Here is a 27,227-nt window from a genome sequence, read left to right on the forward strand (position 1 = left end):
GTCGGGTCAGGAGGAGGGTGAATAAGGAGAAAAGAAACGACTGGAATGAGAGGAAGATGATATTTTTACTCAGACTGATGTCTCACATAGGGCAGCAACTAATGATTATTTTAGTAATCGATTAATCTATTGGTTGGTCTGTCGATTAACCGCATAGCGAATTGGAACATTCTGCAGATTATTTTTTTTAAACCACTTAAGTCTCCCTTATACAATATTAGAAATACATTAAAAGATGCAAATTACGGTAACAACCTATTAAATTCCTATGTAAACATTTTAATATATATATTTTGTGCCTCAAATCTAATAAGCTAGCAATAACATTTTAGCGAAAGCTTAATCATTTATAGGAAAGGATGCATATGAAGCTAAAAATACTTCTAACATCAACATGTGAAAAGTTTAGCCCTTTCTGCTTGACTTAACATCAATAAACGTAAGCCTGATCTGTTGATTGTTTTTGTATTTACCGATTAATAATCAGATAGCAAAAGATGCTTGATAGGATATTTGAGCCGGGTGAAGCTAAAACTTTGTCACTTGAGGAGTTCTGGGTAAAACACAACAAGATTTTTTATTTATTTATTTTTAATTTCAAAATGTTCGCTTGCTAAATTGATTCATTACGATTAATCGTATTAATCGTCTCATGCAATCAGCTTCTGCGACTTCTTGATAAGTTGTCCACCTTTTTTTTTTTTTTCTCCTTCCCCGATTTCCATCTCAGAGTCTTGTTGGTAGGGAGGCAGAAAGGACAGTGAAATGAGAGCCAGCGATGCCTCAGTCAAGGGGACGAGTTGAGCCAGAGTCCGTCTGTCAGGGAGGGAAGAGGAGCGAGGGCGATCTGTTGAAAGGCTGTGGGTCCAGTCTGAGTGTAGGTCAAGACCTTATAAGTTAACTGACAGATGACGAGGGACGACTGTCCTTGACCCACTATACCTCTACTTAGGTGGCTAACATAGAAAACTGATGGATTATGGACAATAAAATTGGAGGGTTGGCTTAATATAGAGAGAAATAAAACTTAACATTTGGCCAGCTGGTAAATAATCAATCAATATACATTTCAGACCAAGCTTTGGATCATAACTCCTATCTTTTCTAAAGCTGGTACAGTTAAAGTAAAGTATGCCAAACAGATAGGGTTATGATATCGCCAGAAAATATTGTACAATAAAAATGGGTATTGTATTTGGGAACCGCAGTGACCCTGTGAGGATTCTATGTTGGGATGGATGGATGGATGGATGGATGGATGGATGGATGGATGGATGGATGGATGGATGGATGGATGGATGGATGGATGGATGGATGGATGGATGGATGGATGGATGGATGGATGGATGGATGGATGGATGGATGGATGGGATTTGATTTGAGATTGCATCCGAGGGAAGCTCCTTTCTTTCAGTGAACACAAATATCTTTCCATCTTATTTTATTTGCCACAGAGACGCATCAATAAGGCCTTTTCCTATCCCATAAGCCAAACTTCTTTACAGATTTTAACTTTTATTCTATAGGGGAAAAACACAAAACAAGCAAAAATTTGTGCTGAAAATGCTACAGAAGCTTCACGTTTGATATAGGTATAGTACATTGGGTCAATTTATAAGTTAAAGCATAAGCCTCTAATTTTTTTTATTAGATTTTCACCTAATTCAAGCCTTGTTGGTTGATGCATATCAAAAAACTTTGGGATTTCTTGGTTTTGTTGCATTTTTCAGTACCTGACCTAGTTGTTGCAGACAAAATTGGCAAATTTTTATCTGTGGTCGAGTCATTTTTGCTTCTTTAATTTTCTAGCACCTACTAATATGCATACAGTTGTCTGTAAATAGACCCTTGAACAGCAACGTCATGGTACATCGACAGAGGCTTTGTGAAAGTTGAAAGCATGCACCGAAGTATTTCTAGGTCGCTTTTCTCGAGGGGTTGCTTTTGAAAACATGATAAAGGTTTCTAACAAATACATTTAAAGCGATGGTAATGTGCAGAGGCAGATGGATAGACAGACTGAAGCTTTCTCTTAACTCCAGTTTTTTAATAAGCACATTTAAAAAAACAACAATTTAGACAAACCTTCAGTTAAAGAAATAAACACTGTCTGTAAAAGCATCAAACCAAACAATCTGTAATGACATCACTAATTTCCATAAACCACTCCATGTATCTATTATTCAAAGCACACCTTGTGATCACAGCAGTGATGCTTTGTTGTGCCATTTGCTTGCCTTTGGACTGCACATACCCCGCTCTTTGTGTCTCCTCCTCACTTTGTCTGTCTGTGGTGTGCTGCTATTATGTTGGTAACAATTTTCTTTAACATTTTTAAACATGCTTTTGAAGATGCAGCCTCTTATAACCAGGCCATTTTAATATTATGGGGGTGGATTGTTATTTTAAGGTGCTACTTAATCAACAAAGACTCACACACTGCTTTAATTCTCGAGGACCCAAGTGTCATGTCATCCTATTTCTGATATTGCAAAATGATATATATTTTTTTTATTATATGCAAGTAGTCATACTGGCGGTGTTATTAATGGTTTGATTAACCACAGCTCTACCAGACAGCAGTCACTTTCTGCTTCTCGCTTACAGAAACCACCTTGGGAGTTTTTGCAACCAAAGCTGACCAAGAACAGAAGATCTGATGCCAAATATTAACTTCAATTTAGGAGTTGAGAACTGATTTAATCTGTAATTGTATGGAGATTGCGACATTTTGATGGTTTCTCCACACACCCTCCAGATATTGACCATTAAAGGGTTAAATGTCCAGTGACATGATGGTTTTATTGGTGTAGGTTCTCAGTCACCATTAGCTATGTTTTCATCCAACTGAGCAAACCTTTACACCCTTTCAAACTAATTAGGTGTGTTTCCATCTACTAGAATTAAATCAATTAACTGCATGATAAATTCTCTTTTCTCTCTCTCTTTCTACCAAAAAGTGGATGACAGAAGTCTTCAGTCCGGTGCTTTGGTCTCAACCGGCCCTGTTTTTGAAGACCAGTTTTGTTTATAGAGACTTCATAATTAATTTTGTTTGCTATTTTTGTTGACTTGTTTATTTATTTTGAGTATTCAAAATATCCTCCAGTTCCAGTGTTAAATGCTCATTCGAATTTAAAGTTTTGTGAATGTATTCTTGCATTACAATGCCATTACCATTATATTACCTGAAAAGTATAGTTTATCGCAGTAACTACTGGGACAATTTATTGTCCAGGAACATTTGTTATTGTGACAGGCCTAATTGTGCATCCCTAGTCACTTCACTACTCTGCAGGTTTAGTCATCAGAGTCACACTTACGTTTCTTGACCACAAACTGCCTGAATATCAACAATTCATGAGGTTAAAAGCCCTTTCGTTGCATAAGAGCAACTTTGTTTACTCAGCAGTGTTGCTTTCTATCTAAAAAATACAATGGAGAAATGAAAGACGTATACAGAAAGGTGTCTGTTCTTTCTATTCCTAAAAATTGATCAAACAGGCTAACCAAGCCTGACTTTCACTTTGCTTGTTAAAGTCACATTTACACAGGATGTATGGGCTAAAAAAAGTCACATTTTCGACATATTTCTCTGAGCTAAATAAAGACAAGGCCTCACTGACCTTAAATAGCCATAAAGAAACCTCCGTGGACGTCCTGTCATCGCAAGGAACTCCACTTTTCAACAAAGCCTGAACATCAGACATTACTTTGAGAGACCTTCAAGGTGACTCATGATGTGACGAATCTCACAAAATGTGTTATGGTTACTCGAGTGTGTTTTGTCGCTCGTTTGCGGCGTTAACGTCGGCAAGCAGCTGCTGTTGATAACACAGGAGAAGAACAATGGTTTTGTGCTGCTGAGGAGACAACGCACTCGGCGTGATGTGTGGATTTGGCGGCTTTTAGCAAGAGCATGAAGTGCAGAGTCACTGCTGGTGTTGGCTTCAACCAGCTTCAGCTTCTAGTGCATTTCGGCCTTTGTGAGTGCTTCGTGTTGAGGGGAGGGGGTGATGTGCTAAAGGACTGCAGGGGGCTGCACTGTGTGCTGACAGCTGGCTTCTATAAATAAATGTCACAGGCAGGGGAGGAGGACGGGTGGGAGGGACTCAGTGGTGGATGGACAGCGGGAATGAGGAAGAAATGAGGAAGGGGGAGACGGATGGGTGGGACCGATGCAGATGCACTGGGAGACTTTAAAGAATGCGGTGGAGTGTCCTGTGCTGCACTTTGCTCGGGTCAGGACTTAACGGACCCTTAACGCACGCCACATGCGGCCGAGCCAATCAGCTGCCCTGGATGTGGTCATGTGACCCCCTGACTCTGTACATGTGTCCTGGCTAATTAGTCTGCTGCCGTTACATTTTTATCTCACATCTGTGCGGCCCCAGTCAGCTTCCTTTCACTGTCGTGTCTCGGGTCTCTGGCGTGACTCACAGACTCCATCACTTGGAGAAAACAGCAGGAAAAACAGGCGTAAAGAATAAACAAAGGAAGGCAGGGAATTAAGATGCAAGGTGAAGTCGAAACTGGCTGCTCTGTTTCGTATCACGCAAACAGGAAAAGCAGAAACTGAATAACGTCCTGACTCTAAGCAAGAGCAACGCTCTCTTCATGAATTTGTCATGCAGGCCGTCACTGAGCCCAGTCCCATCAGGCTGAGTGGGCTGTATCACTGACACAGGCTACTTTCACTTTGCTGCCTCCAGTTACACTCTTTGGCTTTCTACAGCACTGTGTATGTGTGTGTAATTTTGTTTACAAGGGGTGAGGGGGAAGGGTTTGGTTTCCGGTCTTGGCACAGCTATCACGCACTGAAAAACAGCCCATCAGAGTCCCTGCCATGCTCATATACCTGTTGTGTGTTCACCTACTTTGTGTCTCGTTTACACTGTGCGATTGCGTCCAAATGTTTCCGTAGTTTAGTTTCTTTAAATGGGTAATTTTATCTCCGAGGGTTGTTGCGACACAGAAGCTGCAGAAGTAAAAAAAAAAAAAAGAAAGAAAAAAAAAAGGAGTGATGAGGCAGGAAGACAGAGGAAGGTTTAGGATGAAGATCGCATGACCCTCCCACCTGTGGCTGAATCTTTGCACAATAATATCAGATCGTGTTGGTGCTAAAAAGCATTTCTTTGACTTCTGCTTTCTGCTGCATGCAGAATAAAACAAAGAAACTATAAGCAGACTTTCTGTGGCCAGGCTGTCACGCCATGCTGCTTTTTTTTGTGCATGAACACACGAGACACTAACAAACGTGAGGCATTTATAAAGATAAATGTGTAAATATGATGCAGTCAAACACTTTGAAAGCTTAAATACTGGAATCATTTTTTTTTTACTTTTCTGAAAATAATTTAAAACTATTACGCAATGATAAGAGACACGAAGAAAGGCGAGACATTGCATCGCTGCTCACCCGGAAAAGTCTAATCTCTTCTGCCATCATGTGTTGGGGCAGCAGCGGCATCAAAGACTGGAACAAAACAACCGGATAAAGAGTGCTGGTTCTGTTCTGGAGACTGCTCTGAACAACCCACAAATAATGATGCAAAGAAGGATTCTCCATAAAATCAAGAAAATTATGGGCGCCCCTGTTGTTGTATAAAACTCTTGTGTGACAACAGAGGTTTCTCAGACGGAAGCTTTTTCAGATTCGCTGTGATACAGACTGCTACAGGAGATCCTTCCTCCCTCCGTCAGCATCTACAATAACTCCTAAAGACACTTAATATGAGGTACAACAACATTTCATTTCCTCTAGGGTTCATTAAAATACTTTTGAATTGAATTGAACATTTGTTCTGCTACATCTAGTCAGTTTTGATGTGGTAAGAAAATGTAACTGCTCACATTTGAGATATTTTTTAGCTATATTTATTTTTACCGTACTTACACAGTGTTGCCCGAGCTGGGTGATGCTTGTTCGTGTTTCTCTTCGCTAAATAGCACGTCTAGTTGTGGTTTGGAGAAATCTAGGCACTACTTCCTGGTTTAAAACCCCAGGCTGAGCTGCAGAAAGGAACATAACACTTCAGTTTCTAAGCTGCTGCACTGCAACTATTTATATTTATGAAAAAAATACATTTTATTTTAGATTACAAGCGGTTTAAAGATTAAATTTAGCTTCGTGTGGAAAAAGTAAAGAAAGCGAAAATATTTTTTGTGACATTACTGGTTTTTATTAATAGCAAATGTTTTTCTCTTTCTATATTCAGCACCTTTTAGTCTGTAAATACATTTTAAATAAGAAACAGACTAAAGTCGTCACTCATCTGAGTCATTGGGTGCTCAGCTTCATGTTTTTAATCATAAAACTATGTAAAAATTTCTCTTATCAAAGAAAGCATCAGAATAGCTGATCAAGTTTAAGCTGGTAGCTCAGCATGTGTTGTTTGGTTGGCATGCTCTCGCCTCTTCCCCATTTTGAAAACTGACTAGAAGAAATAAGCCTCTACATCATATGTTTAAACCCAGAGACAGAAAATCGTGGATAATTGATCAGAGGTTCCTAGACGCTCTCATGAACTTGAAGTTAAAACAATTAAATTAAAAGCAAAACTGTGAAATAATTTCATCCATCCATCCATTGTCTGCAGCTTATCCAAGATCAGGTTGCCAGGGCAACAGGTCCATCCACCTCCCGAAGAAGCTGATTTCTGCCACTTGTGTCCAGGGAATAATTGTTTATCAAAACTGTTCTTTTGAATAACAACCTAAAGCCTTTAGACACTTTTTTAATGCTTTGGATACCAAAAATGTGTCGTAAGTAAAGCTGCAGGCTTTTTACATCTGTGGTTGAAACACCATCACCCCACAATCACACTTAGTCACCATGGCAACTATAATTAGCCAAGAGAATCTGTCAGCGTTTCATTTATTCAATCACCTTAGCAACAGCTGTTGGCTTAAGAGGAACTTTGACTTTTAAAATAGGAATCCCAACTTTCAGATCTTTCTGAATTGACAGTAGAAAAAATAAATAAATCAAATTTCAGAGCACAGATAGACGGAGCCAAAACTGCAGATCTTACTGAAGTTAATGCAGTCTAATGCAGTGGTGCAGCAGTAAAGCATAGATTTATGAAGATGTGGATGAATAGGTTTTATTTGCTGAGGTGCTGATTCAGCTTTCTGCGGCCTGCAGTGCGTTTGAAATTTATTTCAGTGAGCTGAGTCATGGCTTTTCTTTTTTAACACGTTCATTTAAATCAGGATCGGTCAAATTATGGTAATACCTCTAAATGTATGAAGAGATTGAGATATTTATGGCCTGGTTTTGAACTTTCATCTGGCTGTTGTTTTTTTTTTTTTTTTTACACATTTTTTTCTACCTTATGAGAAAAGGAGTGTGATGACACCTTTTTACAGAGCAGAAAAGAGACTCCACAGTGGGCAGTTTGTAAGGAAACATTGTGATAAGACTTTCTCCATTTTCTTCTGACTGCCTGGAGAATTATTGTGACTTATTTCTGATTTCTCTCCTGCAGCCTCTTGCACAGTGGTGCAGGCTGATGCCCAAAGATGCTGCCAAGATGCCAGAGAGTGCGTGGAAGCTGGTCTTCTACACCATGTCATGGTTCTACAGCACCTACCTGCTCTTCTTCTCCTCCTACTCCTTCTTCAACGACCCGCCCTCCGTCTTCTACAGTAAGACACACAACCGTGGAGACATTACGTTGGTAGCAGTGAAGGTGATCCAGTCAGTAAAAGTCAGCCAGATAAACGGATAAATGCTGACCTAAGGAGAAGTTTCCTTCTTAGATTTTCAGGGCAGAGAAAGAGCTGAGGTCAGTGGTGTCCAAAGTGCGGTCTGGGGGCCATTTGTGGCTCTTGAAATAATTTTGTGTGGTCTCTGACAGCAGTCCAAGAATGGTGATAATTTGACCAAGTTTTGTAATTGTTAAGTACAACACAGATAATTTTTTTTTCTTTTCCTTCTTGTTTCCTTTTTTATTCTTTTTTTTTATATTTTAGTAAGGTGGGCAACAAACATCCAGCCACTTTTTACACACAGAAACACACACATCCATTGCACTTGGCTAAACACAGCAAAGGTTTTAAAAGAAAATTCTCATTTTTTGTTGCTGGAAATGAACATTTAAGAGACCAAGAAAGAAGTTAAATAACTGTAAACATTAAGCTAAATGTCACACTGTTTACTTCACTAAAATATTAGTTGTTTAATTTATTGTCGTAAAGGATAAAATATTCACAATGATATTATTTTTCTATTTTTAATTGGAGAGAAAAGGCTCATTTTCTCCCCTCTAGGATTTTGACCCTTGGTGCAAAACGTTTGGACGCTTCTGGCTGCTGTTATTTTACCAGAAGGTAAAATAACCAGAAGGTAATTTTACCTGGCTGCGGTTATTTTACCTTCTGGTAAAATAACCGCAGCCAGAAGCGTTATTTTACCAGAAGGTAAAATAAGGCCCTATAGCTGCTCTATGGAGACTCTGCAGGAGGTGAAATTCCCCTCAATACTTATATGGGCAGATATATATCCAGTCATATAGAGAGTTTGAAGACTTGCACATTTTCTGAGCCTGCAGGAAACCTTTTTGCTTTTAAGTTATGCGATATTTCAATGCCTCAGAGTCCTTCCATTAATAACAGAATATCTTTATTTAACATATTTTAGTACTATGGAACACATTAGGTTTCATACAACATTTATAACAGGAGATCTTTATGATTGTACCCTAATGGAAACCAGGATCATTACAGTTTTCAGTGTGTTGCTAATGGAAGATGGAAGTGCTCCCAGACTTTGCGTAAATCCCACTCATGTCTTTTACTGTCCCTCGACCTCCTACATCACACTGAGGTGTCAGCGCTCCTGGAGAGGACGAGGAGGAAGAGGCGAGTGGGGGTCACGAGGGGCTATCTGACAGCATCAGCTCCGTCTTTGATCGCCGCGTCACGGCTAATAGCCGTCAGTGTGTGGTGTGTGGAGCCGGAGAGTAACAGGGCCTGACTTTTAGAGAGTGAGAGGAGGAATCAAGCTGAGAGGGAAGATGGAGAGAGGGATGATAAGAGAATCTGAAAAACAGCACCAAAACCTGCAAAAGCACCCACATTGTTTAAGGCTACAACCACAAACTTCTGCCTTTGACCGACGTAAACTGTGACGGGAAAATGTGAGCAAATAAATAAATTGGATGCTGTGAATGCTTTTGCAAGGTGCTGCGTATTTATCCTGAATAAAAAGGTGGAAAAATCTAAAGCTTTAAGTAGGAAGAAATACCTCTGCTTCCCATTCCTCACCTTGGCAGCTTTTCTGCTGGGATCCATTTTTCAAGCCTCTTCTCAATGTTTAATGGTGGAAGCTTTGATCGATAAACATTACACGACGCCTGAATGAAACCCCATCCCTGTGGAGACAAGCCTCACTCAAACATCGGGGGAGAGAGTTTCCGTCCAACATCCGATAGGCTTCAGAGACTCGAGCCAGTCTTGGCCTGCATTCAGGCGGGTTTTCATCAGAAACGTTCCTTAATGCTGCTGGAAACCTGATCCATCCTCCCACTGAACAGCGCTAACCACCACAGCTTCTCCTCCAGGATCTCTGCTGTATTTACCATGCCGTGCCTCTGACTCACGCTTAAAGGGACGCATGAGCACGACCAAGATACGACAAACTGTCCATGCCTCGGTGACTCTTTTACATCTGGAGGAATTTAAATGACGGAATATTTTCCTGCTGTATTTGCAACAAAGTTTAAGCAGAAACTAAAGTAAGGAGGAAATATTTATTTAGTTCTAATTTCAGGATTTGAACCCAGGACTTTCTTGTTGAAATGCACCACCATGTGGACCGTGTTCATTATTTATTGGAGTTTAGTTTAGAGTATTAAGAATAAAAATAAAAAGGCATCAGCGATCCATGTGCTTAGAGTCATGCAGCATGAAGATTAAACAATAATAATTAATCCAAAAAAAAGTAAGACACTGCAACAATCGCATTGTTACATTAAGTTAAAAATAATTCAATTCATATAAAAGGCTACTAAATGTATGCAGATTTCTTTGTTGAATTTGTAATTTCACAAAATGGCCCGCAGATGTTTTCCAAATCATTTCATCTGTTTTTACTTGCATGCTTATTACGCAGCATCACGAACTTTGGAAAAGACGTTTATGTACCTTTACTTTTTGATGTCATGACAAAAATCTGCACAAAGTGCATAAAATTGGAATATCTTTTCATTATAGGACACGATGTTTGCTCTCTGTCGAGGCATTCATTGGGTTGTGTCGTCCTGCTGCCACCTTCAGGCAGAGAATCATTGATTGATTGATTGATTGATCATTTATAAATGATCTAAATAAAGTTTTAAACATGGTTCGCGACCTACTTTGTCAAACATTTCGGCCAGGGTTTCTTGTGTATCTCTGGCTGCTGCAGTCGTCGCAGCCACTTGTAGCGCAGCCTCTTCCCCTGATCTCCTTCTGCTCCCTCAGACTGGAAGAGTGGTATGACAGTGCCTACAGACATCGCCATAGCCTACCTGATCCAGGGCAGCTTCTACGGCCACTCCATCTACGCCACCGTCAACATGGACACATGGAGGAAGGACTCTGCTGTCATGGTGGTGCATCACATCATCACCCTGGCTCTCATTAGCTTCTCCTACGCCTTCAGGTACTTAAAAAAAAAAAAAAAAAAAACGGGGGAAAGGTGTGGAGAGCGCTGCATCCCGACCGTGTTCTCAACAGAAAACGCGTCTCGCTTTGATTTCTCCCTCTCAGGTACCACAACGTGGGCATCCTGGTGTTGTTCCTGCACGACATCAACGACGTCCTGCTGGAGTTCACCAAGCTCAACGTCTACCTGAAGGCCAGAGGAGGCGGCTACCACCTGCTCAACGACGTTCTGTCCAACATGGGCTCCGTCAGCTTCAGCGTCACTTGGTGAGCTTTAAATCTTCAACTCGCTTTCTGATTTCTCCCCCTCCGCTGCTCGGCTGTCTCACTGAAATGATTTGAAGTTTTGACAGCTCTGTCATTATCCTGTCTGGTGTATTATTCATCCACAGAGTCCCTAAATATCTGCTGTCTGTTTTGCTCCCGCCTCGTTTTTCTCAGGTTCTGGTTCCGACTCTACTGGTTCCCTCTTAAAGTGCTGTACGCCACGTGTGTGTCCAGCATCCAATCTGGCCCCAACATCCCCTTCTACTTCTTCTTCAACGCCCTGCTCTTCGCCCTGCTGCTCATGAATATCTACTGGTTCCTGGTGAGCGCCCTTTGCAACTGAGTCTTTTTAAAACTCCTCCAGTCCACGCTCTCGTTCTGACCGCTTTGCTCGGCGCTTGTTCCCCTCTGCTCTTCTGCAGTTTATTGTGATTTTCGTGGTGAAGCTGCTGAAGGTGAAGGAGGTGAACGACGTGAGGGAGTACGAAGACGAGGACGCCAGGAAGGCAGCAGAGGAGCTGCTGAAAGACGCAGAAAACAACGATGATGATGCTGGACATCACAACTCAGCCCAAAGGTGAGCTGCGCCACTCCCATTTGAAAATAAACTTTTCATCTGAATATAAAACACAGAGCGCTTCCCCCTTATGCATGACGAAGCCTGAGAATTCCTCGACTGCTTTTATCAAGCACAGAACATCAGCGAGGGTTTAGCTATGTGCTGGCAGCGGCAGTGGTAGTTTGTCCATGAAGTGTCCACCACATGCATGGGCTTGAATTTCTTATCATAAAATGCAAAGCAGGTCTGATCCTGCTGTTCTCCTCCCAAGCAGGCAGCCTCTTCTCGCCCACACCTGCCTGGCAGGGCTCCATTTAATTTAATGTAACACTCTTGGCACCGGCGTCCATCTCTGCTCTGGCTGCAGACCAGAGAAACTAAAATTAGCAATACACAGCCTGCATGCTTGTAAACACAGCACCATGGTCAAACTTCAAGCTCAAAGTAATTAGTAGGCATTGAATAAGGCTTTCAGCTGCTGGGAAGCACACACACCCCCAGATTGTGCATATTACATTACATTACATATTACTGAGGCAAGTTGTAACTTTTTCAGGCTGTTCGATTGAAAAATATATTCGTAAAGCTGCCAAAGGAAATCTGGATTAAATTAGGGGAAGAGTGTCAATGTCACGGACGTCCAGTGGACTAAGTCCAGAGTGTGTAACCTGTGACCTCTGATGCTCTTAATACCAAGTGATGAATAGTCAAAACACAGAAAGGAGTAGTTTGAGTTTGTTTTTCTAATCAAAAATATGGAAATGACTTAAAGCTTTCCGTAGGCAAGCTTTGATCAGAGCGCCGCTCTTTGTAGTTTCTAAGGCGTCGTGTCACAGATGTCGTGGTGAGGCTTCTATATATTTTTTATTCTGTAACTTTTGATACTTTATAGAAAACCGTGACACAGCAACAGTGTCATCAGTGTGACATTTTGCATTCGTGAGCTTTAAGCAACAAACTGCTGACAGAAACCAAAGTGTATCTGTTTTTATCTTTAATCTCGGCGCTGACAGCCACGTGCGTCTCTATCGGAGTGGCCTTTGACCTCTGCAGACTTAAACACCCTGCAAACCTGAAGTCTCCTCTTCAGCCAGTCCGTCTCACTGCTCAGGGCAGTTTCAGGAAAATCCTGAATAATGTATTGCGAGGTAATCTAACGGTTTGGTTTTGGCATTACCTGTCCTCTTGGAGGCTGGCGCTGAACAAGCTAATCTTGCACAGAGGGGGGTCTGGAACAGCCTAAGACCATGCTGAGGTGTGATTACGCCCTTATCTGAGCGGCCTTGAACACGTTCTGATATCCTCTGAACCAAATGTTGCACATCTGCTCATCGGCCCTCCTGCCGTGTGCACTCCTTCTTATCCCGCACTCTGCTGTCTGTGTGTCCCTTCCTTCCCGCAGGAAGCACGTACAGAACGGAGTTACCAAGGACAAGCATCTATAACAGGCTCTCCGGTGCCCCCTCCTGGCTCCGGACTGCACCTGCAGGCCCTCCTCGGACAGCAGACGTTCGAAACGTGACCGGACGGGAAAGAGCATCACAACCACAAAACAAAAAGAAAGAAACGAGAAGAAGAGAAGGGAAAGTTAGGGTACAATCAGTTTATATTTTGTATTTGTTTTAGAGCATTTTATTTTCAGTTTTATTTTATTAGAGCACTGTGAATGTCATTTCAGCTGACTTCCTGTCTTGCTGTTGTCAGCTTGACATTTGATAGATCTGTAGGAAGGGAACCTTCTTGAGAGAGGGACGGAGGATAGGAGACAGTTTAGATCTGTTCTCATGTCTTCGAATAACCTGTAGGATCCAAGGGAACAAGCAACAGCAGCGTCAGGTTGGGGGTTATCTGTTTAGTCGTTCTTCCCTCTCCACTTCTTTAACTTTCCCGTCCGTCCGCTCCGACTTATTGTACAAGAAGAAACGAGGGATTATCGCTGCTAATCCTTCACCTGCTTCCCAATTTCCTGCATCCATTCATTTAACCTGAGAGGCCAGAGGCGGCGTTTGCGTATTTTAGGACTTTTAAACATAAACCATTTATTTCATGACACTTCTGACCCACATGAACTTTGAATATTCCCTTGGATTCCTCTCCAGAAAGCGCTCCTTTTCTTTTCTTTTTTTTTTTTTTGTGCTGCTTTGTCTCTGTATGGGCTACATGGCATCTGTTGCTGCACTGACATGAAGGCATACAAGCTCACTGCTGGTTTAATGACAGCAAACAGCTAGAATTGATTGACTAGGTCTTTATCGCAATTTGATTTCTAGAGATTTCTAATATCTGTGCAATACCTAATGATATCCAATGTGTCCAGGTGACAGACGGCGGTGGAAAAATCCTCATAATCAAAAACACAACGTATGCACTCGCTCTACTATTCAGGAATGCATGAAGCCAGAATGATTTTTGGAAATGTGTGAAGTATTTTTCACAAACCTTTTAGCTATATCGCCGATGACTAAAACTGCTCCTTGAAGTGACTGAAGTCCTAACATACAAGTCAGTATTTTACACATTCTCCCAGCGGCACCTAAACGCATCTTCTGGACAAAATGTGATCAACCTATACACTGGAGAAAATAAGCGTTGTCCGTATTCTCATTAAATGTATTTTTAATGGTGTTGTTGGCATGTAATTCACATCGGATTTCGGTAACAACCCAACTAATCCACACTTACAGAGAAATAAACACATATTAATCTGATAATTAGGTCATGTGTGACAAAGTGGAGTGACAAAAAAAAAAGGTATAAAATGTAAAAATGCTGAAATCTGTTAGTATTTAGAAAGTAATTTATGGCCTCTAGAAATGTTCCTCATTTGCAAAGTGTTGAACGGTCCCTGCAGCCTTTTTACAGGAAATTATACGGCTGACATTTGTTATAAACAAGAGAGAATATCTCACCAGAACCTTGAGGATTTTAACTAGTTTGAAAGAATGGATCAAAACCATGTAGCTACTCCATACAGGAGACTCTGTGAAGACTTTTCTGTTTCCTATTTATTATCCGTGTCATTCCACTAAATTGATTTTATTCCCTTTACATGTTATTACCGACATCTGGGCTGAGTCACCTTAAGAATATATGCGGCGTAATAACGCTTTCCGTGTTCAGTGCTTATTTTTCCAGCTGTATAGGATGCACATCTAGAAACCAGAAGCAATCAGAATTTCAACATTCTTTTCAAAACTTGAACCGTAAATTGAAAACCAAAGGGGAATCATTTCCTGAGGTGCCTGCTGGTTTACTGCATGCCTGTAGAAGAAAATAAGGAATGTTTTCACTTTGTCTACCTTCTCGATCAAATTCCAGCTCTTGTTTGGAGGAACAGCATGCTTGTGCTGCTTGAGCAGGCCGCAGATGTTGGATAATCCGCCGGCGGTGGGGACGCTCACTTTCGTTCCTGTCTTCCATCATCCTCAGTGTTTCAGGAAAATTGAGGCTTATCTTGAAATTTTACTTTAAATTATGATTACTGTTGCTGTAGTTAATTTGATGTTTGTAATTTTTTTTCTTCTTCTTCGTTGAATTGCTGCTGTTTTTAACTCTGAGAGCACTGTTTGTATTCCAGATTTTTTTTGTTGTCGTTTGTTTTCTGCTGATGTCGGTGACAGTCATGTGATCAGGGGACCATCGCTCACCTCTGTCTGGACCAACATCTGGATTCAGCCTCTGATCCGTTCCTGTTGATCATTTTCTGATTACTGTAGTACATCTGTGCTGTAGACAACACGGTCCGCCTGTTGCTCACCTTCCTGCTCAGCTCTGATACTCTAATCTTTTTCTCATTTAATGACAGCAGTAATCCCAGTGTGAGTCACAAACCCTGAAATCTGTGATCCGGATTGTGTCACTACATCAGAGGGCTGCGACGAGATGAGCAAAACAACAAACCTTCTCTAGAAGAGGCCACTACCTGTCTAGATGGTTTCGGTCATTATTGCTCCTCGGGGTTTGTGGACAATTTTGAAAATCTTTACTCTTTTGAAGGTTTTGAGATGCTGACATTGGCAGCGCCTGGTAAATATGTGCAAAAAGCCTTGAAATAAATTAATCCTTCATTGCAATCGCATATTTATTCAGATGGGGGGGTAGAGGGGGAATCCCATGTGTAGAAATAATTGTATCAAAAACTGTGGATCTAGATTTTTTTCTAGATCTGTTGGTGAACCACTCCCGTTTATCTGATTTTTTGTGAAAATCTTATATTTTAAAGATCTCATGCTGTACGCGCTCTAACAGTCCACTGGGCTCTTTAGAAGAGAAACAGACTCAAAGCATCACAGATCCTCCACCGTGCTTTACAGTGGAAATCAGAGGCTGTTTCACAATTACACTTTGTTTTAATCCAGACCAATGTGGAGTTTCCTGACCAAATGCAGTTTAGCAAATTGTAAGTTGACATAATATCCTATTTATCCCCCAAGAAAACTGCACAAAAAAATTAATTAAATTTATTTCTAAGAGAAATAGGAGGATCAATACATCAGGCACTAGTGGCTTTGTTCAAAATATATATATATATATATATATTTTTTTTCCTGACTTAATATTTTCAGTGTGATATGTACTAAAATATCACATTATTTTAAGGCTTTTTACACATCTTTACAAGGTGCCAAGAACTGTAGCCTGCACTATAAATGATTTTTAAAAATACAGCCAAGAATTGAGATTCCTATGATCCTAAACAAAGAAAAAGACAAGATGATTCACGTGTGTAGCTCACGTTTACAGATTGAACATTTGACAGTCTGAATTCGACACCTAGTGTAATAAAAGCTGATCTAGGGGTTTATTGTAGTAACAAATCAAATACATGCTTACGTCCACAGCACACGTGGTGGATTTTTGCATGTTCCCGACATGTTTCCAAAACATCGGGATCGGACGGAAATGTTCAAACAATGCACTCTAACGAAACCACGTTGTGCACGATTTGGCATCTGCAGATCTAATCTCAGATCATAACAGTGGACGCTGCGTTAACACGATTTAAGAAGTGGCATTCTTTTGTTTTAAGTTCAGCTCTGCAGGAATAAGTTGGAAGGGAAAATCTTTTGTGAAGACATTTCGAGCTGAAATAATTTACCTGTGATGAAATCAAAGCTCAGTCCAAATTTTACCGTTAAATATGAAATTTTGCACAGAAACTGTGACATTGAGTATGGAAAGTGAGTCAGCTCCACCAGTGCTTCAGTTGTGCCAAAAAAAAAAAAAATCCACTGAAACAATAAAGGGAAGTGTGGGAGTTGGTGATTGAAGCTGAGGAGCTGGTTGAGCGTCGGGCACAGAAGCCCTGTGGGTCTTTTAATTGAATCCATTTCTATTGCTTATTATTAGATTAAAACAAAGAAAAAGGGAGCAATTGAGACTTTTTACCATGACTGAAGGATCATTGATTAAATGAGGCGTTGGAATGCATTTTACTGATTTTCTTTGGACCACTGGTGAGCACTGTAAACTGCAAAGATGAAGAAAAAAATAGTTTCCCCCAACTTTTTTTCCCAGTCTGAATTCGACCACTTTTTGAAACACTTAAGAAATCTGTATTTGCTCTTTTGTAATACAGTTTTAATACCATTCAGCCAATGTTTCATTTTGTTCTCATGAAATAAACAATGTCAGACAAGTCCCATTTGTCATTTATTTTTAAAATCACAATTTTTTTTTGCATTGCAAAGATCCAAGTGCCACGGATGACGTGAAACGGGCTGCAGAGGAAAGTTGGTTTCAGTGCGCAGACAAGAACAAACCACTCCAATAAATTAGATTTTATTTGTACCACAGTTTTTGCATCTGCCGGTAAATAAGAAGTTCTGTAATTGTTACCATGGGTCATGCAGTGATGCAAAAGAACACAAGAAAACAAAGCAGATAAACACCAAAAACACCATAGAGAGAACCATTTAGGACATTTCTGCCTCATTTATCGGGTTTCTAACCATTTTTAAGAAGTCCAGTGTTTTAAATACCCTCTAGGTTTGAAACAAAGTTGTTGCTCAGAGGCAAAAAAAAAAAAAAAATCAAATAATTTTGCTCTGATACAAGAAAACATGATTTTTCCGATACCTGCCATCACATGATTGAACAATCTCTTTTAATCAAGGGAGGAAAATATTCAAGAATCAAAAATAAATCATAGAAAGTCACACAGCAAAATGAAACAAAGTAAAAAAAAAAAGTAATTAATGGCAGAGTTTGAAGAAGAAATGAACAACGTTTATTTGGAGAAACTTGCACAAATCATCAGGTGGTAAGAAAAAAAAAAGATCTAAAAACTTTTTCACATTTCACAGATCATCCTTCCTGTAAACAGTGTATCTTAGGAGTTTTTTGTTTTCAAAGTGTTGACGTTCACCTACTCAAATTTCTGAATGTGTTCCTGATTAATTTTGATCGCTCCTCTTGTTCAAATTCAGCTCCCTTTCCAGCAGAACTAAGCTGTCAAATATCCAGCGTTGAAATGAGAAGTGACTGACTGCCACCAACTAAAAATAAAGGTTAAATTGGCACAAAAACTATGAAGGCAACTTGTTTCATGCTGGATATTGCTGATTTGAGACATTAAATGCTTGGTAATTGACCCTCTTGTTTTGGGGGAATTTTTGAAGCATAGAGAACAATAGTGATGCATTTTGCAGAACATCTCACAAGCACGTGAGATGGACATTGAAAGAAACTAGAAAACTTTGCATCTTTCCTTCGATGGGCCTGTGATCACAGGAACTCCAGTTTCTAGCTGCCTAACACGACACATCAGTCCGGCTCAAAGAGCGACGAGAGACGGGGAAACAAACGAGGATCAGCACAGAAAAACATAACCAAACTGTTAACATCTCAAAACACGACTCCTGAATATCGAGGTCCATGAGACCAGGAAAAGGTTGGCAGCAAGACAGGATCTGACATCATAGTTTGTGCATCCGGGCGAAGGAAATGGAAGTGACGCTTCTGGTCCTGATCAGAACAGCAGTTCGGTCCGGCTTCTGCGTTCTTACTGGCTAGAGTGTCTGGATTTGAGGAAGGAGGTACAGTGAGGTCTTGAAAACAGGAAACCTCAGTGGACCTTGGCTTTGGGCTGAGTGATTCTCCGGACAACGCTGTAAAGGAGTCCAAAGTTCTGCGGAAAGAGAAAGGAGACGCGATTAATCTCTGACTTACAGACGGCACGTTCTGTTAATGTTCACGCAGCAGAAACCAGATAATTCACAAACTACAAAAAACTTTTTTCCCCCCTCACTCTGACATTAAACACCAATAAAGAAAACAGACTAAATAAAACTCCACTATTGGTATTTTGTCCTAGTTTCGATCCATGATGATCCATCTGTTATTTAATTAAACATCTTCTTTAATAGTACAAAATAATAATAAATAACTGAAGACCCACATTTTAATAAGCTGAAATGTTCTTTTTGACCTTCCACTAAACCGATGCTCCACATATTTCTCAATGGCCGTCCCTAAGGAGATACAAGCTACTGCGACAACATGGTGGCTTACCTGGATAGCCAGATACATCATCCCTAAGTAGGCTGCAATGCAGAGAGCCAGCAGCAGGTCAAAAATAGCTGGCTTCACTCTGAGAGAAAAGGAGGGGAAAAATGGCAAAGACTGAGAGAGGACCATCAGCAGTTCATCTCAAAATGATCTCAATAGAACATTCATTACATCAGTGACGATAAACTAAAACTGCAGAGCCTAAGGTTGATCTGTTAAAACAACCTAGAAGGAGCATAAATCCTTCTACCAAGGCCTTCAATCACATGGTGAGTATGGAGGTTGGAGCAGCCGGGAGGCCGATCTGCTGATAAAACCATCTGAGATGAACACTGTGGCTTTAGACGAACTGAAGCATCTCAGAGGAGATGACGCCGTTACCTGTAAGCATTCATAGTCTGCTTCAGCTGATCGTAGAAAACAAACTCCGGATCCCTGGAAAGGAGAAAAGTGAAACTTTTGTTTTAAGACCATATTTAGAGTAAACGGATCACCAACAGGTCTGACAGTGGTGTGTTCCAGCAGCTTGATGAAACACGATTCCTATTACTACTGCCGTTATATAGAAGGTGGTTCATTTACTTTGTGTGGTTTCATTTGGTTTCCAGATATCTGATAAATATTTTCCAGGCTGATTTGTCAACCCTTTTTGTTAATTATACAACAAAAACTGTCAATTTGAATTCATGGCAGTCTGACAAAGACAGGGCACAAAAACAAAGGAAGAGTAAATGAAAAGAAGACAGATGAAAACAAGAAAGGAAAGGATGGAAGGACAGCAGAAAAAAAAAAGAAATAAGGACAAAAGAAAAGGGGAGATAGAAGGAAATAAAGATTTCAAGATGGAAAGAAGGGCATGAAGGAGTGAAAACAGATTAAAAAAGGGGGCAATGAAGGAAAATGGGAAGGAAAAATCATCAGAAATGCTGAAGAGAGAACAATGAACATACAGCATTCAAGGTAAACAAGAGAGGAAAAAAGCACAACATTTACACAAATAAAAAGTCTGGAAGCACAAATATTTTCCCAGACTCTTATTTTCTCTGTCCGTACTTCTCCACAACTGGAAACCAAAGTCAAACTCCAGACTGTAGGCGCCGTGTTTCACTGATAGCGTCACCGTTTTCATCTGTACTTCAGCTCCACCGTCACCTTTTGTCAGCTTTGACGTAGTGCCTTTTGACGTCCTTGAGGTAACGGCTGAGGTGATACTCCAGCGTGGAGACGACGCTGCTGTCTTTGTCCACCAGCTGAGCGGCTCGCGGCTGCGCCGTGAGCCAGTCCACCACGGCGGACAGATGCTCCTCCTGCACCTGCTGACGTGGGACACCGAGCACATCACTACAGGAAAGACGACAGCTGGACAGAGTCCATTCAGTGTCTCAAATTATACACAGAAGGTTAAAACTTTTCTAGCTGACTCAGTAGCTCCACACCATTTGTTCTGTGAAAATCTGGAGATCTCCAGAGGCTCCCTGTGCAGAAGAGAAACGGACAGCAAGCATTACACGCAGAATATAAGCAGAACAGATTACAATTAAACTATTCACTGCCGATTTTTACCTTTTCTGTGAGATTGTAGATGACCCTCGCCAGAGCCTCCGCTACCACCTTGGCGTTCCTGCTGAGCTTGCTGACATCTACGTGAGGCCTGTAAGAAGAAACGGGTTTTTAAAGCAGAGGAGCGCGACAACAAACAGACAGAAACGCAGCCAACTGAGAATAAAAGAAACTGATGGGTCCTCGAGGGCCGACAGGGCCACAATTCAACATGCATAGATGTTTCTGAGTGAAGATGAGAAATAAATCACAATCACAAAGACCTGCAACATTTGGCAAGTTGTTATACTTTAAGCAAATAATATATTTAGTCAAACGGACGGTCCTTGGTACACGCACCCGATCCAAATTTTTTGCAGCTTTTGGTGGCTGAAAGGTTCAGAGTCAAGAAGAGAGATGGAAAAACTGTGATGACGGGAAGGACAGAATCAGGTAAGAAAAATGTGAACTAATCACAACTAATATCACAGTTTGAATCAGAAATATATCGCAGCCTAGCTTCTCCATGGTGCCAAAACCAAAAGGCAAATCTGTGCAGCCACTCTGAGCTACTTCACAGGTGAAGAAAAATGTTTTGTGATGCGACGTGTTGCTTTAAATCAAGGCGGGCGGTCCCTGTGCTTACTGGGATATAAATGTTGAGAATCTACTGAGAGATGAGGAAAGACATACAAACAAGGAGCAAAGAGATTTTAAGGCGCCGTTACAGAGCGGGGTTAGAAATAAGCTTGTCAATCGGTTCTCTGATGGCCAAAAGAATAAAGTTACATAAATAAAAAGAACATTTGAAAGATTACACCTCATCCGAGCCAGGTTTCAGAAAAAAATAAATAAATAAAACTTTTAAGGACTGAAACACTGAGCCAGCAGACTGAGCGGCTCACAAATGAAGGAACTGGATATTTCTGCCAAATAACGGCAATGAACTTTCTTCTTTGGCCAGGATTTCTTGTTTTAAATAATGTGTACCTTGAAACGCTGGGAGGAAGAAAAGACCAGTGTAGCAGTTTATTATGATTACTACAGGACAAAATATGTAAAAAGTAAGTACCCTTCCTTTAACAAATAAAAAAATGAAACATCATTTTAAAGCGGCACACAGACGGATGGAAGAAAGTCCGAAACCGGGAGCTGCAATGCAAGACTTTCTTTTAGGGAATTCATGTAACTTGCAGTAATGAACCCACCCAGCAGGGGGCTCTCCCGCTCCATGGCGAGAGGAGGGGGACACTGACCGCACGTCCATGATGCTGGAGCGCTGAGCCGAGCGGTGCGAGGGCAGATGGGACAGAGTGAAGGCCGGCAGCCGGCGGATCCCGAAGCGCTCGTGCTCCCAGGCCAGCATGTCGTCGGCCAGGTTGATTTTCTTGTGAACCATGGAGAACTTTACTTCAGGGTGTTGACTTGCAACCACCTGGGAGAGGAGAAAAAGAAAAACACAAACTGAAATCAAATCTTTGCCCCCTGTTAAAGGTAGAGAAAGGCATCCTGTGCTTTGTTAGAAGAAAGGACTTTAGGTAAAATGAATAAACTTTTGACACTCATACAGTATCAAATAAATGTTTTTTTTTTTATGTAAACATGAGCGCTGAACACGTCTCCGCAAGTCGTTGCAGCACAGGAAGCTGCTTATTTTATCACAGTTTTTTTTTTTTTTTAGATGGTATATGTGGTTATTCTGATAAGACTGATGCATGATGGGTACTTAAACTCTTACAGTCTCCAGTTCTTTGAGCAGAGAGTACTGAGGGGTTCCCTCTTTTGGAGGTTTGGACACATGAAGGTAGAGCGAGTCGCCGTTCCCCAGAGTGTCCAGACACAACACAAACGCTACGTTGTCCTGCAGCAAACTGGAGTCTGAAGATGGTAAACAGGAAAAAAAAAAACAGAGAAAAAGCATGAATAAGAGGGACTAACTAGTAATACATGCAGTCTATCTCAACGAATTAGCTTCAAAGATTTGTAAACAGATGTGCCTATAAATTCAAATCCAAATGGAGAAGCTTGTTCAGAAAAGGTGTGAGCGTTTGGACAACCAAACATCACCTGTGTGGTCCAGGTTGTCCTCCAGCCAACGCTTGGTACCCTGGTAGTTAAACTTCCCTCCACCAGACACGAAGAAGAGCAGGTTGTACCTAAAAACACAGTCAGACCAAAACGGTTCCACAAGATCAGCACATCTGCGGAGCCTCACTGAGGAGCAAGCACAGATCATATCTTATCAAAATCGTCTTAACGATCGTTTGACTCACGCAGCGTGCGTCCTCTTGTAGGTGTAGAGCTTGGAGAAGAGACGAGCCAGCTCCAGCAGCATGGACACACCACTGCCGTTTGAGTCAGCGCCGTATGACAGCCACTACAATGAAAAGATCAGGGGGTCAGTTTGCTGGCCTTTTGTTGCGAAACGTTGTTGTTGCTGCGAAACATTTAGGGAGACATTTGTGCTGCTGGGTTTTTGCTGAATGTGCTAAAATTACAAGAAACCAGGAAGTAAGGAAATAGAAAAGGTCAACATACTGGAGCAACACCAAAAGTATCATAATGAGCCACCACCACGATGGTTGGAAGGTCCTCTCCTCCGACTCCAGTCAGACGGCCCTAGAAACGCAGAAAGCAGAGACTGGTTAGACCACATATATTTAGTTGGGAAAAACAAAGTGAACAAAACACCTGCACCCTCAGTGACTGGCTATGGTTTGAACTAACTACAACCTTTACTCAAAGCTGTTCAAACCGTAAAGCAGGAATGGTTCTTAATTGCGCCGAACTCGTACATTAGACCGCCTGACTGGACGGCAGGATTTATCACCACGGAGAAAACATCTGCAGCTAGAGTCCAGTGGTTTGCTTTAGCAGCCCTAAATGCGTTGCTTTGTGTTCGATCTGATGATGTAAACCTGGTATGCAGCCGATCGGCCATGGAAACCTGTTCCCCAAAGCTCTCTCTACTCCAATATTCGTCGAACCTCAAACACTTTTTCTAATTATACTTGAAATTCTGCACAAAAACTGTTCTCGCTATCTCCCAACATATAAGTATTGTCATTTAATCTCATACTTCTGAATGAAGCTGACAAAATTGCCCAAAACAAATACATTTCAAAACTGCAGAACAGGCATTTTTACTTGATTTATGCTTTCGTGTTTCTGCGTCTCACCTCCAAACTGGTGATGGCCCAGTCACTGATGGCTTTGCTCTGAGCTCCACTGGTCACCATTTGAAAGCCATTTGCTGTGGCTGTGTGCAGCAGCACTACAGTAAGACAAAAAAAAAAGTTGCACAAACAAATCGATATCTAATCAAACCATGCTTAAAACGCAAGGTGTAGTCTTTTCTCCTCTGCTCATCGGGTGTCTACCTTCAGCTGCAGATAAGGAGCTCTGAGAGGACGAGGACGTGAGGGTCTGGGTGTAGATGGACAGCAGCTCATCGTCCTCCTCGGCAAAGTAGACGGGGACGATGGTCTCCATGGCCAGCATCTCTGGCTCCAGCTCCATGAACTGCTACAGTGGGCAAACGGTGAAAGATTGCAGGCTTTATAAGATCAGACAGCTGCCTTGAGAAAGATGCCGACAGCAAAAACAAAAAATAATAATAAAAAAGAAGCTGACATGAAAAATCTAATCTTAGAAAAAAAAAAAATCTTCAAAAAATGACTTTAAAGAAAATGATCCACCGCCCCCCCCCACACAAGCAATAGACCAATAAAATAGTTAATTCATAATTTATCTTTCACGTTCTAGAAGACGCCTACTCATGTTGTGGGAGGTATAATTAGTAAGGGGATGAAAGAAATGCTTTCGATTTTCAAATATAATCTCTTTTAAGAGTTTAGAAACACATCAAATGCTTGGCTTTGTCACACTTTCCTCATTTCAGATTTTAACTTGCTGCTGTCGACTCGCATTTTACAAAAGACGGATTGGAAACCATAAAAACTAAATCAAGAGATCAGATGGAGCGTTGTGTACCAAGAAATGACTTTTGAAGCTTCTCAAAATATATTAGATAAACAGATTGGAGTGAATTCATATTTACAAAAACAACATAACACAGTGAATCACATCAATACCTGCACTATGTCCTGCGGCATGGCGGACATGTTCTTGGGCAGGATGATGACCACGGCCCCTGCCGACTGGCGCAGGGCTTTCTGGTACTTGTCGTAGGAGAAATCCGCCAAACGCATGATGACACAGCGGCGACTTAGTACCTCTGCCTCCACAGTACGCGCCTCTGTATTCAGGATGGCATTCCTGGTACCTAAAGACAGAGGACAAGCTGATAAACTCTGACAGAAGCAACAGTCATTCAATTGTCGTGTTTGTCAAATAGGAACTGACAAGAAAAAAAACAAACAAACAAAAAGAAACAGCTTTGAATAAAACTGTTGTTTTCATTATGTTTTATCTTCTTATCTCATTTAAATTATTTGAATGGCTTTTTGCCACCATTTTCTCAGCGTTTCTGAGCTCATGTGAATGCAAATGACAGTCATAGTTTGTTTCATAGAAGCCTTTCAAATGGGATTCACAGTGAGAGAGGCTGCGGCGGCCGTCGGTGTAGCAGAGGGTGCTGCGCTTAGCACAAGTTAAACACTAATCATTAATCTGACGTCATTCAAAGCACAGCGATCAGGGGGAAAAAAAATAGTTCTACCTGCATATGATTAACTGGGATCACATCAGCCAAACTACAAATGAGTAGCTGAATCTTTGAGTGAGATACACATTTAAAAACAAATTATATTTTATGCTTTAAGCAATCATAAGACATGGTCACAACATTATAGCAGCTTTCTTCACCTGACTAACCTCTTGGAGTACCTACTGAGGCCAAAAGCTTCAGCCGGGATGAAACATCTGTTTTTGTCACTTGTGAGACGCTGCAACACCCTGAATGTAGTTTATGAGTAAGTGTGATACTGGTGGAATATAATGTGCTATTTTACTGCGACAGGCATGCAAATAATCACATCCTATTTAGAAATATTCAATTAAATTTAGTTTGTTTTAAATAGCAAAAATTCATAACGTCTCGAGACACTTTACAGGACAAAACAGGTTTGGTTCAAATTACAAACTTTGATACTAGTCCAACCCGATGTGAGTCAGGCCAGTTCAGTCCACTAAAAACCAATCAAATACAGTTCAAGCCAGATTCAAATCACACTGTTGCTGACAATCCTTGTAAAAAGAGGCACGACAGCAAATTCTATCTTATATATTTTTCTTAATTTCTGTCTTTTTTTAAGCATATTCTCTATATTCAAAAAGCAGGGTGAAAACCAAATGCATAGTTAGTGGCGAAAATCTGAGCACAGCAGAGCAACATGTTCTGCTAAAATTTGGAAAGTTTTATGGAAGATAAAGCAGAAAATAATATTTGAGCCCTGAAATAAAAGTGAATTCTTGTAAATAAACCTTTAATTGGCCGTTAAGTTTACATTTAACTCTCTTCCTTTAGGCAGAATAAGCTTTTTAATGAGTTGACAAAGAGTGGAAAGTTCTCAGCATGTGTGTCGGTGGTATTAATATCTCATATTTTAAATGAACTTAGCTAATTAATAATTAATACCATGAGTAGTACAATGGGAGAGAGAAGGAGGTTCAGTCACACACCAACATTGCCTCAACGGAAAGCTAGGCTACAATAGCAGCTAGTTAGCTGTCAATGAAACGTTACATTAAAGGTGTCTGAAACTGACGGAAAACTTCAGCTGAATGACTAGTTGGAACCTGTTAATAAACACGTATATCCGTTTACTTCAAACAGGACAGGAGAAGAGCGGCAGGCTCACCGTACGGCTGTCCCTGGAGGTCGTACTGCTGCATGCGGTACACCGTGAACTCATGAGCCGCCTCGGCCGGGAGCGGAGACACCAGGATCAGCACCGCGGGGATAAACACTATAAAGGTTAGGGGAAACGAAGATTTGAACATGTTGTCAAACACTTCACTGGCTTCTTCGAACATTTTGGCGATTGTACTCGGGGTACAGTAGATGACTAAATGTTCAGCTGTCACCGCTCTCACCCACTGACTGTTACCAGCAGCGAATTTTGATCAGGCACCAAACACGACCACCCATTCCACTGTGAAAAATACACAGGCAATTTTTTTTAGGTATTTTACAGGGGGAAAAAAGACAAAATGCATAGCAAACTTTGAAAATTAATTATGATTTACAATATTATCTGTGAAAAATATTATCTGTAAAAGATTAAAAACTTAGTTGATCATTGGGTTCTTCAGGGATCTTAAAGGGCAACTATACTTATAAAGTACAAAATTATCTAATGACACTAGATGGCGCAAAGCACCATAACATCAACCAATCCCTGTTTTTGGATGAAAAATTATGTTTAACCTTGTTATTACCATACTGTAAACCCAGACAAAATTTGGCATGTGGTTTTTGGTTTGCCTTTTAGAATCCCAATTAAAATCCCAATTATTCCAGATGGATTTTATTTTCTTCTAGTCTTATAAAAGCAAAATGTCACCACTAACTTCCCGAATAAGAGTGTTGATATAATGTTTGAAAATATGACTAAAAATAAATGTATTCATTTTATTGAAATAGGCAAATGCTCATCTTATTCATATACCAAAAGTTTTAGGATACATTATTTGAAAAAAAGAAGAAGAAAAAAGTTTTACCTAACCAACAATGTAACTA

General features: G+C 40.8%; 2 protein-coding genes across 5 annotated transcripts in view; one reads left to right on the forward strand and one right to left on the reverse strand.

Moving 5' to 3' along the window:
* cers1 (ceramide synthase 1) overlaps positions 1 to 17,114 on the forward strand; it is a 33,645-nt gene extending 16,531 nt beyond the window's left edge. The window contains exons 2-8 of one of the 2 annotated variants that reach the window (XR_015762679.1): positions 7,491 to 7,650; positions 10,468 to 10,648; positions 10,756 to 10,917; positions 11,092 to 11,239; positions 11,340 to 11,494; positions 12,879 to 13,978; positions 14,795 to 17,114. Coding sequence is in view for 1 of the 2 variants with exons in the window: in XM_015013246.2 (XP_014868732.2) it covers positions 7,491 to 7,650; positions 10,468 to 10,648; positions 10,756 to 10,917; positions 11,092 to 11,239; positions 11,340 to 11,494; positions 12,879 to 12,921 (849 nt within the window). In the remaining variant the exon portion in view is untranslated. Of the gene's footprint in view, positions 1 to 7,490; positions 7,651 to 10,467; positions 10,649 to 10,755; positions 10,918 to 11,091; positions 11,240 to 11,339; positions 11,495 to 12,878 lie in introns of both variants that reach the window. The other variant, XM_015013246.2, reaches the window with a different exon arrangement.
* A 127-nt stretch (positions 17,115 to 17,241) lies between these two features.
* Positions 17,242 to 26,618, reverse strand: ncln (nicalin). Of its 3 annotated transcripts, none has more exons than XM_015013245.2 (15): positions 26,347 to 26,618; positions 24,619 to 24,809; positions 23,905 to 24,049; positions 23,704 to 23,798; positions 23,063 to 23,143; positions 22,798 to 22,901; positions 22,592 to 22,680; positions 22,263 to 22,402; positions 21,781 to 21,959; positions 20,549 to 20,636; positions 20,422 to 20,460; positions 20,138 to 20,301; positions 19,367 to 19,420; positions 18,989 to 19,067; positions 17,242 to 18,605 (listed from the first exon to the last, which is right to left on the reverse strand). In XM_015013245.2, the coding sequence occupies exons 1-15, from the start codon at positions 26,519 to 26,521 to the stop codon at positions 18,543 to 18,545; spliced, it is 1,686 nt and encodes a 561-aa protein (XP_014868731.1). In that variant the 5' UTR covers positions 26,522 to 26,618; the 3' UTR covers positions 17,242 to 18,542. The 3 variants fall into 3 exon arrangements, with proteins under 3 accessions (XP_014868731.1, XP_014868730.1, XP_014868729.1); XM_015013244.2 differs by having other exon boundaries at positions 20,138 to 20,298; positions 21,733 to 21,959; XM_015013243.2 differs by having other exon boundaries at positions 21,733 to 21,959.
* Positions 26,619 to 27,227: the final 609 nt, after the last annotated feature.

This window comes from Poecilia mexicana, unplaced genomic scaffold, assembly GCF_051168715.1.
Source record: "Poecilia mexicana isolate PSO_F unplaced genomic scaffold, ASM5116871v1 scaffold_4, whole genome shotgun sequence".
NCBI classification, from domain to species: domain Eukaryota; kingdom Metazoa; phylum Chordata; class Actinopteri; order Cyprinodontiformes; family Poeciliidae; genus Poecilia; species Poecilia mexicana.